The following is a 21022-nucleotide window of genomic DNA, read 5'->3' as shown; positions in this document are numbered from 1 at the left end:
TTGTCATTATTGTTATTTTTGTTGTTGTTGTTGAAGATTTAAAAAAAAGATATAATTGGGATACTGTGGCTACATCCATTATTTTATACAGTCTTTTGGGTCATAGTAACATTTGTATTCTGATTTAGAACATTGCATCTAACACTCTAACCTTGTCCTCCATACCTGCAGAAATAAACCACCACACAGTCCTCAGCAACACAGAGTGACCCTGTCCCAATGACTTATGACTCAGTGTTATAAAAGCACAGGAGCTTCAGTGAGTTCCTCCCTCCTCTGCACTTCAACATTTAAAACAATGGACAAAAAAAAAATAACCACCTCTAGTATGTGTGTGTTCTAAATACTCAGTAATGGTCAAGAAAATACAAAAAAAATACTTTGTGCAGAATTATGACAAAGCAATTATTATTACTATTACAATCATGACTTCTTCTTTTTTTTAAATACATCCCGTATGGTATATTTGATTTGCTCATACCAGCTATTGCTGTCGTGTGTGTTTGGTATTTTCTGTCTGCTCTAAAAATTAAATAACATACTGTTTAAAAAATCTACAGTCTTTTACTTGTCATGTTTCTAAAGTGTTGAGTATGCATGGTCCTCTTATAAACCTCAAAAGGACCCTGGAAGAGGTAAGACAAAATAAAATAAAATAAAATAAATGGTTGGACAACTGATAAGCAAAAAAAAAAAAAAAAAAAGTATCAGTGCACACAAAGAAAGCATGAGGGCAACAGGAGGAGCTGCAACCTCTGCTTTATCTACAGCTGATAAACGCTCAGCTTCTATTTTGGGCCCCACAGCTTTGCTTGGAATTGTTGATGACCCCAAGAGACAAATAGAACATGATTTGTCTTTTTTTAAAGTCAGTTCAGCAGTTTATTAAATAAAATCCTCTTTAGATTCCCATGATGAGCACAGTGCACCCCCAGGGACACAGGAGAGAGAGTGCACTTATAATCTATTCACCAGACGTCATGAAACTATCTGAGCTGGCTAATACAGGACCCTTAGGTTCCCGATGGCCATCGGTCCTCAGGGCAGAAGAAGACAACATTTTTTGTGTGAGTTTATGCAACACAGCACAGGCCTGGATAATCTTGCACACCAGGGAAGAAATTAAGTGTGTGTAATTGGGTGTAGATTGCCATTTATTGTCAAAGGACAGAAAACAGGAATATATCACAATCACATATGAATCAACTGAGAGTGGCACATGAAGAAAAAGCCAGTGGATGGCTCGGAACCAGTAAACAAAAAATCTCTTTTAACTTAAATTCACAGCAATTTAGCAGGTGAAAAAGCCAGATATAAGAATTAAGTGTTAATCTATTGAACTTAAGCAAATTGGTTTGAATACATGGAAAAAAGGCGAGTCACTTTTAAAAAAATGACCCAAAAATGATAAAAAATAAACACCAACGAAAAAGAAAACAAAAACAAGAACAGAAAATTACCTGAAAAAGTGATAACATGAAATAGAAATAATAAATATAAAAAATAATAATAAGACAATTTTTCTGTAACCTAATTTTAAATAAATAATTATAATGATTTGAAAAGTTTCCTTGATATTTTTCCCTAGTTATTTAATAATTCTCTAATGATTCTCTCTTTTTTTAAGGCTAATTTTCTGTTATTTTTCTTGTCACATTTCATTATTTTTTAGCAATCACGGGAAATTTCATGCTAAGTTAATGATTACCTTTTCTCAAATGTTTTTGAAAGAAATCATATCAATTTGCTCACATTTTAAAGGTTTAAAATGTCATGACAGCACAAGAAAACTGAGGTCCGTCGAGATTTCAAAGCCTGAACTAAGGGCGTGAAAACAGCTGTCAACCGAAGAACACAGAAGAAAATGCAAACACAAAAAAATAACCCCTGTCCAGTCCAAAAACTACAAGACTTGTCCCTCTTTGTTAACAGGCTGTCATAGATCAACGTTAAAACATAAGGTTCAAGTACTCAGCATCCTCGTTATCAGTATCTCTGAAGAGGCACAGACGTGAGCTGATGAATGAAAATCAAAGCCGCCCACGTTGAGTCCTGGAAGTCTTTTCAAATCTCCATGATTGGAGAAGACAGATTGTTGGACTTGACTGGACTGATGACGTCAGAGCCAGGGGAGAAGTTCCAGGCACATTTGGAGCTGGTCTGGAAACACAAGACCAGTCTGGATGGGGAAACCTCCAGTGGACAAAACCAGATCTCTCTGAAATGTCCCTGTTGCAGCAACTAGTTACAAAGAAACCTGAAAATTGCATGGTTTCTTGAAAGCCTAAAGCAAGAGTCAGAAAATTAGATTAATCTCTAAATACCCATTTTAGTCTTAAAGACCCCCTTCATGTGTTGCATTAAAATGGTGTGTGATAAAATAGTGCATAGTGCTGTGCATAAAAGTACAGGTGTAAATGCACCCAAATAGCAGTGAGGATGAATTGTGATCCCATCAGCCAAACCACCTCCGAAAGTGATCAGAGCTGCATTATGACCACAATAAGGACAAGTGTAAATGCTATTGTGTTTTCAGTCCACATACAACTCCTCGGTGGACCTATATTCAAAGAGTAATTTCATACAACTGTGCCAAACCAGCGAGGTAGCAGCCGTTAGCCAGTTAATGAGCTAAGCTGCTAGCCAGAAAGCAGCAAGAAAGGTTACAGATATTTAAAGGTTCAGTGTGTAGGACTTACAGAAATATATTAGTAGAAATGTGATATAAAATTCATACCAATGTTTTCTTTGTATGATCACCTGAGAATGAGAAAGGTGTTTTCAATGCCTTAGAATGAGCCATTTACCATACAAATTACTGCAAAATTTACAAGAAATTAGCAAAAAAAAAATACAAGAAAATTGATATTTGAAAAAAAAAAAAAAAAACACAACAAGACAAAGGAACAACCTGAAAAAAGTGCAAAGCAGAAAAAATATATGAATAATTTTACACTTTTAAGTATTGTAATGTAAATCTTCAAATAGAAGCCTAGTCCCAATTAAACGTCCAGTCCCTTTTAATAGCCCATTGTGGTGACATATTTTAACAAATAAAGGCCTGTCTCAATTAAAGGCTCAGCCTGGTTAGCATGCAGGTCATTTTTATAAAAGGTATTCGGATGTATAAAACTGGATTGTTGGCTATCTGCTGGAGGTAATGTTAGTCAGCTGCTTAGATAACACATACAATTCTAAATGTTTAAGCTTTTGTCAATATGGCCATGCTACACATGGTTAGCTTGCTAAGATTCTCCACAATTCAATCATTCAAAGAAGTACCAAAGAAGTAATACTGGCAGAGTCAACCAGAGATGCAAAAAAAGAGGTTTGATGCAACAATTTGTATTTCTATCTTTGGTGAGCAACAGTTTTATGTGAAAAGAATTAAAAGCCCACCCCATATGGACACTGGTCCCAAATTTAAGCCTGGCGAGTTCAGCGGTTACAGCAAATAATCAAAGTTTTACGGTATATGTTCTCACGGTGAGGGTACTCTTCCACAGAGTCCGCCATGTTGTTTTTACAGTAGCAGAAAAACTACTCACTGGCTCTAGATAGGGCCATTCATGTTGTCGCTTGGCACGAGGAAGAAGTTTTAGCTGGTTGCAATCTGCAGTCAGCTAGATGCCACTACATCATAGCCTACACACTAGACCTTCAAGGCACTCGTGGAAGGAGTCAAAACGACATGGGTCAAGTTTCTGCTTTCAGTCCAACAAACCTTTACAAGCAAAAACTCATAGCGCAATCGAGCTATTCATGAAGCAATGGTGGCAAACGACTACGGCAAGTTTAGTTGTCTGAGCTGGAAAGAGGAATTGAATCTCAATGAAGACACTGAAGACATGAAATAAGGGATACTTTTCAAGAGTATGTGTAGATGAGCTGTGGTAAACTTCCCTCCATCTAACCAGTGCCTAGATAAAGATGTTGATTATTTTGATTAGTTTGATCAAATACCTGCATTACCACCATAGCAGGCACAGGTACATGATAGTGTCGCCATCCAAAACATTTAGCGTTGAGTGACGTCATCTTCACATTTTGTAGAAACAATCATCAACAGTGATTTCTCAATTCTCATCAACAGTTTGAAAACAGCAAGTATTTAGAAGATTGTCTCTTTACATTCTGTGTCTTACCTAATTTCTAATTTTCACTTCACCATATCACACTTTGAGGTAATGTTGGACAATATTGGATTTTTTCCAAATTCAGTATTATGACATATCTGGCTGATAACTGATGCCGATATTGATATATCCACTTATTGTCCCCACCTAATTTTACTGATCATCAAGTCTCTTCTGCAGTGGAGTTTACATTATATGCAAAGTATTATCGTGATGGCCCACCAGATGGAGACGTGAAATACAGTGATTCGGTGTATGTAATATTCATTCATTGTGCAAAAGAAGAAAAACACTTCAACTTAGGGTTGATTACGCAAACTTAGGAGGCTAAATTCCAGAGCAAGAACCTAGTGAACTTCTACAGAGGAGCAATAGAAAGCATACTGACTGGAAACATCACCAACTGGCATGGTTCGTGCACGGCCCAGGACAGGAAGGCTCTACAGCGGGGGATTAAAACTGCCCAGATCATCGCTGGTTCCCATCTACAGAGCATCAGTGACCTCAGTGAAGTGAGGTGTCTGCACAGAGCCCAAAAGATACTGAAAGACAGCAGCCACCCCAGCCACAGTCTGCTCACCCTGCTGACATCTGAGAAAAGATACGGAAGTATCCAGTACTGAACCACCAGACTACGGAGCAGCTTTTTTCCCCAGGCTGTGAGACTCCTCAACTCCAAAAGATGTAGCAGGATCAAGGACAAATTTAAATTTCATTTTTTAAACTAAAAATTAACTACAAATAAAAAACGACTAATTAATCTACCTTGTACCCTGATATTTCATTTTAAAGCCAATATCAGCCAATACCAATGATGTGTCTATATTATCATGCATCCCCGTTTTGCAGGAGGTATTCTCACTTCACATTCTCCCCAAATGAATACCAGTTTATGCGTTGGGAAAAGTATACGCATCGTTCATTTATCTGGCCCCTGGAGTTGCTTGCTTATACTGTAGCTGATGTGAACTTTGCATATCTCCTCTTGTTGAAGAGATCCAACAAGTTCTCACAAAGCTTCATCAAACATTTTCATATCAACAGAAGCTTCACACTCTTTCATTCAGCACTGAATAACTGAAGGCACAAAAGTCACGTGTTCAGTCTGTGTACACAGTACAGCAGGTCAAACAAATTATTCAACTGGCAGGAGAGAAAAATTTCACTCCTTGGACTGGTTCGGAGGTTTACTCAGTTTTGTTGTGACCCTGATTTTCTTAATGATCACCCAATCCTTCTGCCCCACTGTGACTTTTATCCTCAGACAGGAGGAGGCAGTGGGATACATTTTGTCCATCTCTTGCATCTCAAACTTCCCGTTCTCTAACGTCCCCAGTGACTGGAACTCTTTACAGCTCTTCTCCTGTTTCTCTGTGTTGATCACGTCATGGCCTAACTCCACCTGAGCTGACTCCAGGAGGTCTTTGCCCCCTGATCCTGTTTCCACAAATATCCCTGTCAGCACTGCAGGGTCTGTGAACACCACAGTCAGGTAATTTCCACTTTCCGGGGAGCGTCCCCAGAAAAAGCCCTCTCCAGCATCCCATGCCAGTTTGGGGATGTGTTTCTTATAGGCGGACATGTCAGAATAAACCTCTGCCGAAGGATTGCTGTAGAAGTCCTCCTCAAAGTCCTTGTCCTTCAGCTTGTTGTATGTCCCTTGGAACGAGGAGAAAGTCCCCATGTGTTGGAACAGCGAGGGTTTGAAGATGATTGTCTCTTTCTGAGTTAGCAACACTCGGAAGTGAGACATCAACCAGTCGCAGGGCATTTCCTGGTAGAAGAGGAAGAGGAATCGTGCCAGCAGAGGAAGGTGGGCTGATTTGTAGAGTTTCCCAATGTAGCCCAGAGCTGAGAATTCCAGCATTGTCCAGGTGGTCTTCTTTACCTCCTGCTCCTCAACGCGCCTCTTTATGGTGGAGAGGAAATTTTTTGCGGAGAAGACATCGTCTTCCAGCTGGAGGTAGTATCTGCCAAGACCAGCACTGTAGTGGATCAGGAAGGAGTAATCCAGGTTCTGCTTTGAGCGGAACGATACCCTTTCTGGGGCATCGTTATAGTTCCTCTTTAGACCTGCAGGAGAAACAGAGAGACGTGTATCAGTCAGTACATTTATGAGCTATGGTTATAGCTTGATTAGGTCATTGAATACTACTTGACTACTGTCTCTGTCCCAGTATACACTGGGATTCTCCCCCACATAGCACTGGGGAGATTGCTGAGATTATTGACAGAAGTATGTCCGACTCCTCCACAGTAGGTGGAGATATACCCCCTTTTAGCTAGTTGCAATAAATCAATATTATTTATACAGTTTATGCTATAGACCCAATCACTATCACAACTGTTTATGTCTTTGAAGGGCTTTGGTAGGGCAGAGCCATAAAACCACAGTGATAGTTACCTCAATATAAATGTCCTCAATAGTGACATGTTCGTTAAATCCTCAATGTAATTAAACAACCCATGCGCTCTTTAGAGTGGGTTGGTAATGCACCTTAAATGCCAGTTATCACCTGCCATAAATCAGAAGAAGAAGATGGAGCAGCAGCAGTAGAAGAAGTAGAAGACCAGGGGGCCTGAGTTGCTGACTGAAGCTCCTATTATTTGATGTTGATAAATGCCGAAGCTCTGGAGCCCAAAAAATGGTATTTGGGACAGCCCTGTTATTTAAATATAAAGTTAGCTTATACTGTAGAAAGTGGAGGGGCCCAATACTGCCTTCTGAAAAACTCCCCCTACCCCCATTATTTACACCCCTGTGTAAATGAAATTGTACATTAGTAGAAGCACTTGTGCACTACACCTGTAATAGGAGGATACACATCCTGTGGAACATGGAGGACCACCAGCTGGCCTTGTTCCAGCTCCACAGCAAATGTAGTTTTGATCTCCTGCACTGTGCCTACTCTCCAGACAACGTCAAAATCTGCCAGCAGCAGCACCACCACCATGGAGGAGCGCTCCCCAGGAGACGACTGGGAGAAGAGAGACTGCAAGGTAGGGATGAGATAGCTGCCCTTCTTCCTCTTCACTGATGATATTCCAATAGATAAATACCCTGAAACATGTCAGGACAAAAAAAAGTCAAATCTGTGGGGTTTTTATATCATTCAGCAACATCAAACTGTTGGGTTAGCATTCCTCCAGCGGCCCACGACTCATGCTACAGTAAATCATGTTTTGACCTATCATGAGGTCCTGCAGTGGGTATCAGGCTGTCATAACTCTACTGCGCCCTCTGACAGGTGACATCATTCTCTAAGTGTTCAAATGAGCACAACCTTAAACACCCACGGCAGTAAAATGTAACATAAACATTATCAATCCAAAAACATCAGATAGAATCAGACAGGAAACATTTTATTACACAGTGACTACTTTTAATGCTTTCAGAACATTTTGCTGATAATACTTACATACTTTTACTTTAGTAGGATTTTGAATGTGGTGCTTTCTTATATACTTGTAATGGAGTATTTTTACAGTGTGGTTTAAGTACTTTTACTTGAGTAAAAAATCTGAATACTTCTTTCACCACTCTAGTTTCTAGTTACTGCAACTTAGAAATAACTTTTGCGCAATATTAATGACCATCACATCAATCCAGCTTTCACTCTAATGTACCAAAAAAGGGATAATGTGTAACTCACTCTGCTGAGCAGATGGGGCTCCAGCAAGCAGCTGATAGGACACATTGAGAGGTAGGTAGTCTCCCTGTTCCACCCAGGAATCCTTCTTTACCAACCTCTCTGCCTGCCAGCTTAACTCAACTGGAATCACTTCCTGTGGCTTTGTTGGATCCTGCAAAAAACACACATTTATTGTATTATAGAAATCATTTGTTAGACAGCGTTATTATGCCACACAAGGCCGGTTTTGTGGAGCGATAATGGAAAGCGAGCCCCTTATACGTGGAAGCGGCCACGTATGAGGGATTTCTGTGAGATGATAGTCCATGATTTCACAGAGGAATTGTGGATTCAAAACTTCCAGATGATCCGCTTAACTTTTGAAGAGTTATGTGATGCAATAACAGCTCTTGTAGCTCCTGCTGCATCATGAGGGAGCCAGCTCCTACTGACAAGCACACAGCCATAATATCATGGGACCTAGAAAAGCCAAAAAAGTGTTCATATTGCAGTTTTGCAAAATATGGCTTTTTCACACTGGCTGAAATACCACCTCATGTGAGGGCAACAATTTTATATTTGCAAAATAAATTTGCACAATTTGAGGGTTAATGAAAACCGTCCTATTGTTTCCCATGAACTGAAGGGTGTGAAATAAAGTACAACCTTTGATGTTTTGCACTTTGTAATGCAAGAGCAGTGCTAGTACAGTCAGTACAGCATGTACAGTGAATACAGTGTGTACAGTAAGTACAGTGAATACAGTGAGTATAGTACAAGTGATGCTTTCATGTAAGTGCTTCACTTTCAAGTTTGTTTTGGGTGTACACTTTTAATTTTTAATGTTTATTTAAAAGGGAAATAGCATATTAATGAATCACTAGAAACAGTGAAAATGTGTGAGGGAGTGTTACATCTCATAAAGTAAAATCATTGCGCTGTCATCGTGTGTGTGTGTGTGTGTGTGTGTGTGTACTCACAGCAATGAGGAAGGAATGGCTAATGTAGTACAATCCCCCAATGAGAAGCAGCACTGCCAAAACAACATTCTTCTTCCTTGAATGGCGTCGCATTTCCTATCAGTTACCCATGCACGCGCACACACGTACACACACGTACACACACACACACACACACACACACACACACACACACAAAAAAACATTGGATACTCCATTATGCTGGTGTGTAACTCAGTCAGCGCATCAGTAAATGATTCAGCTAATAGTTAATGAATGTTTCAGGAGGCTCTGACACAGCAACAGGTTAGCCTGGGCTGCCTGGTGACATAAACCAGCAGCTCTCTGTGCTGTTTCAGAGTGCAGTGAAAACATTCAAATACCAAAATCAAATCAATTCATCAATGAGCCCTAGTGAACATTTCTGCCAAATTTGAAAAAAAAAAACAACTCAAGGTTTTTGTGAGATATTGTGTTCACAAGAATAAGACAGGCAAGGTATCAGTGACCTTTGACCTATGACCACCAAAATCTAGTCAGTTTATCATTGTGTCCAATGGGACATTTGTGGCAAAAATAAAAATAAAAAACCCCTGGCTATGACTAGCGCCGGCACCAAAGTATGAAAGGCAAAGCAAAAAATATATAAACAAATGTTTAAAAAATACTTCACTTCACTAATGACTAATTCTGATTATAATTTATACAAGTTTAATCCTATTTCTATATGTGCCGATTGCTATTGTACACTTTGTGTACACAATTGCGCTGGGCATGCGGCATACAGCATACAGCTCTATCTCTGCCAGAACAATCTAAAACAAACAAGAGGTAGAGAGTTAACAGTGAACCAGGACGGGGAAGTACTGGGTAAACACTGCAGAAAAGGAACTGAATGGGTCACCCTTAGATTTATATTTAGCCAAGACTTCCCTCTGCTCTGTTTACACACACATAGACAGGCATAGATTTCATTAGTCCAGGAATCAGGATAAAATGAACTGTGGATAGTTTCATGTCTGCTCTTACTATTCCTCCTCTGGGCACAGACATGGAGGCTTAACATGTAATGACATTTTCAAACTGCACTTCCTTTGTTTTGTCAACAAGTATCCTGAACCTCCACTGCTGATACTAATTATAGGTCAGGCCTCTTCATCTATAATTAACTGTGTGGTGCACCCTCCTCAAGGCTGCTTCAACCTCCAAAATCAAAATAGTGTACACTGTGAATTCCCAGTGGATGATAAATCCTGTGGCCAAAACCTGATTGACAGGACAGGTGTGTCTGTGTGTGTTGAAGGCGTAAACTAGGCAAGGTTTTTTTTAAGCAACACATATCTATAATAAAGCAACCGTTACAATAGGAAAGCTGTAGCAAGTACAGTAATGTTTTAAAGAGATAGAATACAAATGACTGACTGTTTCAAACAAAAAGTCAAGTTATTAGCCACAATTGTTTTCAACTCATTGTTCGTTATTACCAATAATCTGAGTCTTAACATGAATAATGTAGGAGGCTGATTTAGGGTGGAAGCATTGAAATAAGTGTACCCACACACAAACAGCAGGCAGGTTTCCATTAACCCTCAAACTGCCCAAATTGAAATTGGGAATAAAAAATACACCTTATGGGAACAGGTCAATTTTGAAAAAAAAAAAACCATTTATCGCAAAAAAGCTTGCATGAGGTCGTATTTCAGGCAATGTGAAAAAGCCATATTTTGCAAAACTGAAATGGAAACACTTTTTTTTGGGGCTTTTCTAGGTCACATGATGCTATGGCTATGTGCATGTCAGTAGGAACTTGCTCCCTCATGATGCAGCAGGAGCTACAAGAGGTAATATTGCATCACATAACTCTTCAAAAGTTTTGAATCCACAATTCCTCTGTGAAATCGTGGACTGTCTCCCAGAAATCTCTCATAAGTGGCTGCTCCCACGTATAAGGGGCTTGCCTTTACATTAACACTCCATAACACATCTACGTGGCCTTGGATTGGAAATAATGACGGCTAGTGTGGTGGCTGCAATAGAAATAAAGCTGCTAATGTTTTGAACATCCATGGCCATGCTTATCATCAGAGAAGTCGCAGAACATCACTCAGTTAAAACACAGTCATCTTGCAGTTGTGTTTTATCAACATTTTGAAAATATCGCTTAAGTTTTGCACAAATCTGTAATGGAAACCCGCCAACAGCCTCCACAGTTAACTCACATAATCAAGCGCCCTTCCGAGCAACATGCGAGATTAAACCAACAAACAGTAAATAAATTAGTTAAAATGAGCACAACCTTAAATGTCCAAAACAGTAAAATGTCACATACCAATAGTAAAATATACAAATATTTATCCAAAAACATCAGGTAGAACAGAAAACACAGACAAGGAACATTTGACTGCACTGGGACAGATAAAAACAGGACAATCCTGGAAAAACTGGTGCGTCTGGTCACTGAATCCATGCAAAACCAAAAACAAATGAGCCAGTTTCTGAGGACGAGCCCTGTGTTCTTTCAGTAACATGAACATGGTTGTAGTTTTACTATTGGCACTAACATGTCTGAAATTAGCCCCCAGGAACATTATTAACCAAAGAGTTACAAACTCAAACTCCTCAGTAGAACACCCTCACTCATTCTACACCTGTAAATGGCAAAAAATGCCAGACGGGTTCATGCATTTATGACGTCAAGTGGGCAACTCGTGGTTATAAAATAACAATGTTATCGTGGTGGCCCTATAGCGCCATTTCTGTGTAAAAAGTGGTTTGTGAGTCAGATCCACAGTTCAACCCTCTAATCCAAATATGGTCACTTCTGGTTCCAAAAACAAAGATGGTGACAGCTGAAATGCTAAATTTGAGGCTTCAAAATGCTGTCATGATGTCATGGTACTTATGTCCATTATTCATACAGTCTATGGGCAAAGGTCATGATTGATGATGGCGGAAACTGAAATCAGGGCGGTTAGTGATGAGTGGCTGTTTGTAGAACTAGAGGAACTAGATAAGCAGGGATGGTGGCTGACCAGGAAAGGAAGCCACTCAGGTGAAACTGACAGTCAAGCCAGTTAAACCAGCCATTGTGGTTTAGCCTCATTCTGCATTAGTGGTGAGGTATTCAAATTTGTATTGAGATTTAAGTAGTTATACTGCATTTTTGAGATGTTGAAAGGTCTGAGTTTCCCAGTTGGGAAGTCGTTCTTCCGACTTTGTTGTGTTCATGAGCTTTGAGGTTGTAAAGTGGGAACAACACAGAAGCTACAAAGAAGATGGGTTACATTATAATGCTAAGAGCATTTAAACAAGAGGCTGATAGCTGTTTCCAGTTTATTTATCTTTTTTATGTTTTTTTTGATATATTATACTATAGTTTTATATATCTTTATATGTTATCTCGGTCATTCTATATGGACAGCAGTTAACATTAATTCCATATTACACTTTACATATTTTCAAAAATTGATACATGAATTTAAAAAGTTTCTTACCATTGACCAAACATTGACTTTTGCCTGCCATGTTTATGCATTTATGACGTGAAGTTGTGAACCTGTGTTTTAAATAACATTATTATCAATGTTTGTATACTCGCCTGGCATGCTTTGCAGATGCAGGCCAAGTCATATTGGTAGATATGATGACCAGGTGACCCAGTTCAGGTGAGCTGGTGAATAGTGTTATGATATGAACTGACAAAGGATGAAGAATATTTTAAAAAGTGTGGTTAAGACTGCCAAAATATGTCATTTTCAATATAAATTACCAGATGCAGATACTAAAATGTGCAACTACTAAAAGTAAATGACAAAAGTAAAGGACACAAAACTGTTTTACACTGTTTCCATGTTTTCTGCCATTTCTGCTGCCCTGAAACATCACGCAAACATCACAACTCAGCAACTCGGGTATCATCGAAATTTTGCCAATTTCCCCACTCGTAATTACTTGGCAGATTATCGGCCTGGCCAATTACTGGGGCCGATATTTGTCATTATGCTCATTATCTGCGTTGCATGTAGTTTTAATGATTGCCAATAAAATTAACTAATTAAAAATGCAAAGACAGGGCCAGCATGGGAGGAACTTTTACTTTGTAAAAACTCAGGGAGCTATTTTTATTATTCATTTTATTAAAATTTTCACTTTACTTGCTGACTTGCTGTATTTGATGTTGAAAGTTTAAGTTTTGATTAAACATTTTCTTAAGTCATTTAAACAAAGTTTTGCGTTGGACTTTGTTATATTCTAAATTCTATACATTGACAGAAAGATTTTCATTATTATTGCATAGCGGTTCCAACTATTGGTTATCAGTCTCATTAACTACTAATGTTACTAATAATCAGTATCAGTATAAATATCGGCCCTGAAAAACCAACATCGGTTGACCGCCATTAATTACGACTTTGGAGGTCTGTTTATGTGCTCATAACTCGTAAATACTATATTTCTAAGGAGCACATGAAGGCAGCATAACACCACCAACCCTGTACATGAATGTGCTGTGCAATTAAGGGTCCTGGTTTAGGGGTTTGTTTTGCTGTTTATGAGTTCTTCATTCATATTGTATGAAAATAAATGAATTCATATGAGTTTGTATCAGAAGTTATACATATAGTTTCACTCCTATAACAAAAACAGATCTAGAGATGAGGATATGCTTCTTAAAACACCACATTATCATTTTTTTACCATAAAAGGATGATTCCAAAGCAAACTGAAAGAAGAGAACAACTACTTGGTTTTACTTTCTTTCCTAAAGGACTCAACCCCTGTTGAGCTGGTGCATCAACATGTGCGGCTGGATCAGGGCTGAGAAACAAGTGTCTTTCCCCTTTTCCAGGGAGCACAACACCTCCAGCTCTAAATGACTGAACACATATGTTTACTATCCACACTTTAAAATGCCAAATGGCTAACTCACGAGAGTGGAGTTAAAGCAAAAGCATGTGTACTTCCGGCAGGAACAGGGTCAGTTATTCATTACAGAGATCAGATTCACAGACGAGACGAGACAGAGGAGAGCTATGTGATAAAACAGGGAACAGACCTCTTTTTTCCTCTATTTAAAAAAATTAAATATTAAGTAATAACAATAATTTCCCCTCACTTATTTTTTAATAATTATCTAACTCTACTTATTAGTTGCGATTTCTGGGACATTTTTCCCCCCCTATGTTTTCCAAAGAAATCAAACCAATCTGCCCAAACATCAAAGGTTTAAATACCTGTGAAAGGCATCTGAGTGCAGCACAAAAATCGAATTCAGGCATTAAAATGAAAAGTACCCAGTGCTGATGAATCCTCGCAGAAGCTGGAAACATGAATTATCTTTCACACAGAAAATCATTACATTGATCAAAATAGTTCTGTCCATCAGCTAATTGATTAACTGACGGAAAATTCCAGCTGTATTCTTATTTATTGAAACCTGAGAAGACATCAGTTTTCTCGTGGTGCGTTCTGATGCCTCGCACATTGAAACCTGAACAAACCGGTTTGATTTCTTTTGAAAAAGAAAAAAATGGTGAAAAAGCAGTGAACAACATCAGAGATGTCAAAGTCACACATACATTGCAAGGAATGAGGAAAAGGCGTTAAGAAAATGACTTCAAAATTAGTTTTTACAAAAGAAAAAAGGGGGGATTATTTAGTTAATAATTTTAACAATGAGATCAAGAGTAAGAATAATAGAGAAAAATGTCGAGAAAACTATATTTTATATTAATTACTGTTAGAATTATTAATATAGGGTGAGTATTGTGAAAATGGGACACTGGCAAAATGGGACAGTTAAGATTAGCAAATGATTTATATTTTCAAGGAATACACAAAATAACTGATTGCCAGTATTTATGACAGTTATATGATCAGGATAAAAAAGTTACCCGGATATGACATCATATTTGTAGGCGTGGCTTCGCATGCAGTGACACCTGATACAAGAATCACATTGGTAACTGACATAACATAGCGTTCTGACCTAAAACTTGTTAAGCTTTTAAAAATCTAAAAACAAATACTAACTTTTTCATTACAATATATTCTAAATGGTATATAACTGTGTATCAAAATTACCATGAATCAGTTCCAAAAGTGTGTCCGATTTTGCCAGTTGTCTACTGTTAAAATGGGACATGCTTTTATTGTCAAGATGAGACACTACTCTTTGTCATTTTGAGAAGAAAAAACTTGTTTTTGTGGATCATAAATCACTTGCTAAAATTAGATAAATCATTTTTTATATAAATATATTTTTTCTAAATATGTCAGCTAGCTTGCTGGAACTATGCGAAGAAAAGCTAGCATTGTCGTCTTTTAGCAAGCCTACTTCAAAAGGCTCTATAGCTATTCTACCCTACAAAAGAGAAAGGCAGTAACTGAACTGTGCAGAACTGAGATGTATGGCATTGCTAATAAATATTACATATAGAAATGTTTTAAATAACTAATTGAATAAGTAAACAAATAAGAATATAAATAGTTTAAAAACACCAAAAATAATTTACATTTCAGAGGCAATGGCAGACAAAGGGAAGGGGACAAGTAAAGACAGGAAAATAGAAGCAACAGCAAGGATAAGGCGAGAGGAGACGGACAACCAGTGGACTAAAGACAGGATGACAGGGACAGTTTTGGTGTATCAAGAACAGTCAGAGGCAGGGCGAGCACCAAAGCTACAACTGCTGGCTCAAGCATGGAAGTGACCTAAAAGTACATTGCAAAGAAGGGTGAAGGGTGTTGTGAGGGGTTATTATAGTATGTGTTATTTGAAGACAATACATGTTTAAATTACTTCTCTTCTTCAATATCTCTGACTTTTATATCATAATATAAGTTGTCTCTTTTTAGCATTGAAAGTGTCCCATTTTGCCAGTAGTGCCTGTAAAAAAGCGCTCTCAGGACATATTGTGTTTGAGATGGAATAACTGATGCTGTCTTTTATTATTCTTATTTTTTTCTTTTGCCTATTGTAGTAAAGGGTATTTGTTGATATTTATAAAGTGATACCATGTTTGGAGCTCAGACAAGTGGAAAATCCAGTAAATTGTTGCAGAATACAAATTTTCAAAAAGTGTCCCAATTTAACAATACTCACTATAACTCATAAGTTCTCCCCGTGTTTTTGAAAGAAAATTTGCTTCGGTTTCAAAGGCTTAAGTAAAGCAATGTAGGGGATTACATTGTTCAAAGAAAAGTAAAAACAACGTTAAAAAACAACAAAAGAATAATAAAAAATAAAAATAAATTCCACGCCATTATCTTCTAAGCACACACTCCTCAGATAACAGCACAAAAGTAGTGCGAGGAGTCTTAAAATTGTGTCTATGTGTGTGTTTTCCGCGCGTGCACACGTTTTCAGTGCGTGCGTGCACGCTGTCAACACGTTTCAGTGCGCGTGTGTGCACGTAGGTTATTTTGATGTTTTCACCTCAATCGACCTTCCATATAATAAGCCGTTAAAATCAGAATCATCGTTGGGTAATAATACTAAAGTTAGCGGACTTAATAAAAACGAAGCACGTTCTCATCGTTTACTTAAGCTTTGTCGCTCCAACTGCTAACCCCGAGTAACGTTAGTTATTAGTTAACTAAGGTAAAACAGCCTCGTTACGTTAAACGTTAACGTTTCCACCTAAGAGCAGTCGTGCCAGGGAGTAAAAAACAGAATAAAGCGTTACCGACAGCTCGCACACTTTCCACGGCTAAGAAACAAAACAATAAAGTTAGTTAAACGTGTTGTGTGCGCCACAGCATATAGAAAGCTGTCCGTATATATGTTAAGGTCAGAATTAAAATAGAAACTTGACGTCCAGCCCGTCCACTCACCTCAGTCAGCCGGTCCGCCTCAGCGCGGCGGCTCGCCGTTCCGGTTAGCGGGTAATGATGTTGCACTTATAAGGAACGGAAAATCAAAGGCATCACGGGAGAAGAAAAAGTGACTCGATAGTTAACAAAACAGCTAACACGGGACCACAGTGACTGCATCCTCTGAGTTTTGATTCCGGCTGCTTCTTCCACCGCGCTGCACGCGGCAGGGGCGTGGGTTCACGCGCACCAGGTGGCCGTGGCTCTTTCTGAAGCAAGTGTCGTCACTGCTGCGCGTTATCCAACAGCCTGCCTGACTGGCCTTATACTTAAAAGCTGCAGTTATTGCATTTAGACGAACTCGTTAGGGACTGTACTTAATTTATAAGAGGAAGGTGGTGGCTTGGGTGTGACTTCCTTTTTAATTTTTTATTTTAATTTATTCATTTTTTAAATTTTATGTCCTTTTTGCTTTATTTGTTGACCCTATCCAGAGCAACTGATATTTTTCCTTGAGCCTCTCTTATTGACTGGGGGAAAATGCACCATCATCCTTTTACCAAAATCAACCATATTTTACAGTTTCTAGCTGTGATTAAAAAAAATAAAAGTAATTTTGGATATTTCTCAAAACACACCTTTAAAACACAATTTGGGATTCTGGGGGTGTTTAAAATACAAAATACAACAATTTAAAGCAGCATGCCCTGCCCCTAAGCCAAATCAAGAAATCTCCCCAAAGCTTACAAAATGTTTTGAAGTGCCTTTACAATTTTGTAAGGAAGCTTTGAACTGCCAGGCCATTGTATTATGACAAGACAGAAAATTCTCTGGTTAAAACAAGATATTTTTTATATTATTTTATATTTTCATGTCATAGCTAGATACTTCAACCCTTTAATGCCTGGATCAACATAAGTTTTCTTCACTAGCACTGGATTCTGTGAAACCTGAGAAAATTGGTCTGATTGGTTTTTTTTCCAAAAATGTGTGAAAAAACATAATGAAAAACTTGAAATGAAATGTTCTGCAAAGTGTATAAAAATGAGCAAAATGGGACAAGGAAGTGATCTGAAACTTAGCTTGGGAAGATTACTAGATATGAAAAAAAAGGTGAAATTTCCAGATATCTATATCTGTAATTCTCTAAATTATATATTTAAAATTATGTAACTGGCAAAAAAATAGGTCATTTTCTTGTTTTTGTTTTTTCTGTTTCTTTGCTTTTTACACTTTTTATTTTGTGCTTTTTTAAGGTCATTTTCTTGCATATGTTTATTTTTTATTAACTTCTTGCTGTTTTTTTGGCCATTGTTTGTTAGGTAGCTCATCACCCTCCCATGTTTTTCAAAGCAGTTAAGCCTATTTGCAAGTATCGAAGGGTTAACATTACAACAACAAACTTTTCTTGTAAAAATGTTCTTTTCTATAACAAGAAATGTGTCTTGTTATAACATGAAAAACATCTTGTTATAACATGAAAATATGTTGTAAAAACTTGAAAAATATCTTGACTAGAAAAGCTTCATGTTAAATTATGAAAACATGTAGAAATGTGAAAAACATTTTGATACAACATGAGACTTTTCATGTTATTACCTGATACTTTTTTGTTTCTGGCCTGACAGTTTTACACCTTTGCACCATCACCTCCCCTTTCATAAATAATGAACAGTCCCTTGGCCTATAACAACACACCCACTGACAGACAGAAGCTCATAACAATGCAGGAGGAATCTGTATGTTTAATTTTTTTTTAGTCGGTTCGTACGTTTGTGTTTACCTTCAACTTGCTATTATCATGATGATAGCCTCTGATGTCCTCTGTATTCAGTGTAATATAATCTACATTCACGGGTACGGCGGGACACATGGGAGTGCTCACTGGTGCACACACACACTCAATAAACCAATAACTTCCGTTTCAGTCACTCTCATTTCTGCCTCTGCATCCTGTGAATGCACAAGCTGTTCAAGTGCCATCAGGGTGTGTTCGCATCTGTACATATTGTTTTATTTCAGTCCCAAAAGAAAAAAAAGAAGAAGAAAAAGGAGAAGTTGATTTTGGTTCACCAGCTCAACCTCCATTGGGCCAAACTTTTACCAAACTCCAAATATTTTAAAATCTATGTCTGACTGTGAAAAAGGACAGCACATTGTACTGATGTATGGCACGTAAGTTTTCTGAATGTGTTCTTGTTAAATCACTCGTTAAAGTCTTCAATCACATTTCAGCTGATAGAACTTAACATGTGTGTGGTGAAAAGTGAAGAACACACACCTTCGGTCTAGTGCTTCCTGAAGTCCAGTTTTAGCCTCACAATTCAGATGAAGAAGACTTTGCAAAGTGAGGGCTTTTCTTTTGTTGTTGCTTAGGGCAGTGGTTCTCAAGCAGAGGTCCAGGTACCCGCAGGGGTCCTTAAGGGAGATCCAGGTTGCCTGCAGAAAAAATGGGTAATAGCAAAAATAGACTGAAATGGTCTTTGTTCATTATACTGACTCTATACCACCTTTTACTACAGTTTCAATATATATTTGTCACAGACATGAAGAGATACAAATATATCCATTTCACTCAACCTTTCCTTTTTCTGTTTCAAAATAAAAGCCCTCTGACAACTTTTTTGTCGACAGAATGTTTTTTTTTATAGTGAAATATTTGCAGGACCATGCTGTCGGCAATGCAGTAATTTGCACGGCTTCATTAATGAGTGCAGTATTACCTTTTAAGCGCAGAAATACTGCAGTTACAGCAGCAGGCAGCTCTGCAGCAGCCCCGCAGCAATGGCAACAATGCAACAATGCAACAATGCAACAATGCCGTCAGTGTGAACAAATCAAGCGATAAGGCTGCACCACTTCACCGTGGTTGTCGTCAGGCACTGCTTACGCATGCAGTGAGGCCGGGTGTAAGATGACATCACTGTTTCTGCAGTGAATGTCTAGCAAATAGCCAACTTGAAACTAACTTCATCGTGTTGAGGTGGCTACTGTTGGCTTGATTGTTGTCATCCTGTGTGGGTGCACATGGATCCCTAGTCCATGTCTGCATACGTCAATTTTTTTGGGCCACTTACACAGAACACATAACAAACGTGCCAACTGCTATTGCTCCAATCTATTGCTCCAAACTTCAGTCCAGTCAAAAACTCTGCAATCACTCCAACCAAAGCAGATCCTCATGGATACACAATCAATGAAGCGGCCCTAAGAAACAACTTCTCATAATTGGTTTCACTTCTTTTATGTATATGTCCTCAATTTTAGTTGACAATTATAAAATTGTAGTCTTAATCATATCCAACCAACATCTTTATAAATGGAGCTCCCTGAAGCAAACTTTTATCAGATGAGGTTCTTTAACCTAATGTGTATCAATTTAGAGGTCGTTGAAACAAAAAAGGATGAGAACAACAGGCTTAAGGGCAATTTTACAGTTATGATAGGAAATGAGTGTGGTCAGCGTCGCTTTTAGGAGAACGATATGAGTATGAGTGTGTACGCAATGCATATTTAATTTGTCTCAGAGGACAGTGTGTGCAGTACAGTGGTCAGGATGGAGAGAAACCCCTTTAAAACTTTGTCATCTCTTGGTTGCTGCTTCAGAGTCACTTTTATGCCCTCCTCTTCTCCATCTTTTCTGGCTGACTCCCTGCTGCTCAGCCCATCAGCAGTGGCTTCTTCTCCTTCTGTCACCGGCTCCTCTTCCCTGCCCTCCACCGCGTCTCCGTCATCGGTGCCTTTCTTTAATACTCCCCTCTGATGTGCCTCTCCGATGTACAGCAGCTCCCCGATTATGAGCGTGCTGTAGGGTGTGTCATCAGAATGTGTATGCTGGGTGTGTGTGTACAGGTAGACCCTCCAGGGGAGTGTGTGTGGTGGTGTGAAGGCCAGTGTCTGGATATTGACCAGTTGCATCGCAGCCTGAAGGCTTTGTGGTGAGCAGTGAGTTATCGCAGGGCAGCGGATGCATTCTTCCAAGCACACGTACTCCTCCTCTTCCTCTTTCTCAGCACCTAGCCACAACAAAACAAGGAGAAAAGTCAGAAGAAACTAGAAATATTGCCACAGGGTTGTGCGCGTTTGCGCATCAGTCAAGTTGCACTGACACTTTACATCCATGTCTGTTAAAACATGGATGCCTCACACACATCTTCCCCCCAGCAGCACAGAAGATCTCTACAATCAGCACAGTTTCAAGGTGGATGCCCAGGATTCTTCACTTATGGCCAAAAACATATTTTATGAGGTCACCATGACCTTGACCTTTGACCTTGGACTACGACATTATGTTCAGCTACCATTCTTCAGTCCAAGTGGACGTTTGTGCCAAATTGATTGTTAAGTGCAAGTCAAATTTGAAGAAATTCCCTCCAGGCATACTTGAGATATTGCATTAACAAAAATGAGACAGATGGACAGTCGGACAACACAATAACACAATGCCTCCAGCCTTGGCTATTGCTAGCGCAGAGGCATA

General features: G+C 38.7%; 2 protein-coding genes across 3 annotated transcripts in view; both read right to left on the bottom strand.

Moving 5' to 3' along the window:
• Nucleotides 1–4818: 4818 nt before the first annotated feature.
• On the bottom strand, nucleotides 4819–18852 carry zgc:101663 (alpha-1,3-mannosyl-glycoprotein 4-beta-N-acetylglucosaminyltransferase C). 2 transcript variants are annotated; one of them, XM_042491133.1, is made up of 5 exons: nucleotides 18824–18852; nucleotides 8749–8844; nucleotides 7790–7940; nucleotides 6943–7197; nucleotides 4819–6209 (listed from the first exon to the last, which is right to left on the bottom strand). In XM_042491133.1, exons 2-5 carry the CDS (start codon nucleotides 8839–8841, stop codon nucleotides 5299–5301), a joined length of 1410 nt encoding a protein of 469 aa, XP_042347067.1. In that variant the 5' UTR covers nucleotides 8842–8844; nucleotides 18824–18852; the 3' UTR covers nucleotides 4819–5298. The 2 variants fall into 2 exon arrangements, with proteins under 2 accessions (XP_042347067.1, XP_042347066.1); XM_042491132.1 differs by lacking the exon at nucleotides 18824–18852 and adding an exon at nucleotides 16564–16795 and having other exon boundaries at nucleotides 4820–6209.
• The window catches only part of ap4b1 (adaptor related protein complex 4 subunit beta 1), a 32142-nt gene continuing 29400 nt past the window's right edge, over nucleotides 18281–21022 (bottom strand). Inside the window, exon 14 of the mRNA XM_042491131.1 lies at nucleotides 18281–20558. Coding sequence (XP_042347065.1) covers nucleotides 20056–20558 — 503 coding nt within the window. The 3' untranslated portion in view covers nucleotides 18281–20055. The remainder of the gene's footprint in view (nucleotides 20559–21022) is intronic.

The sequence above is a fragment of the Plectropomus leopardus genome, chromosome 8 (assembly GCF_008729295.1).
Source record: "Plectropomus leopardus isolate mb chromosome 8, YSFRI_Pleo_2.0, whole genome shotgun sequence".
NCBI classification, from domain to species: domain Eukaryota; kingdom Metazoa; phylum Chordata; class Actinopteri; order Perciformes; family Serranidae; genus Plectropomus; species Plectropomus leopardus.
The sequence above is the reverse complement of the archived record's forward strand: the minus strand, read 5'-3'. Positions and strand labels throughout refer to the sequence as shown.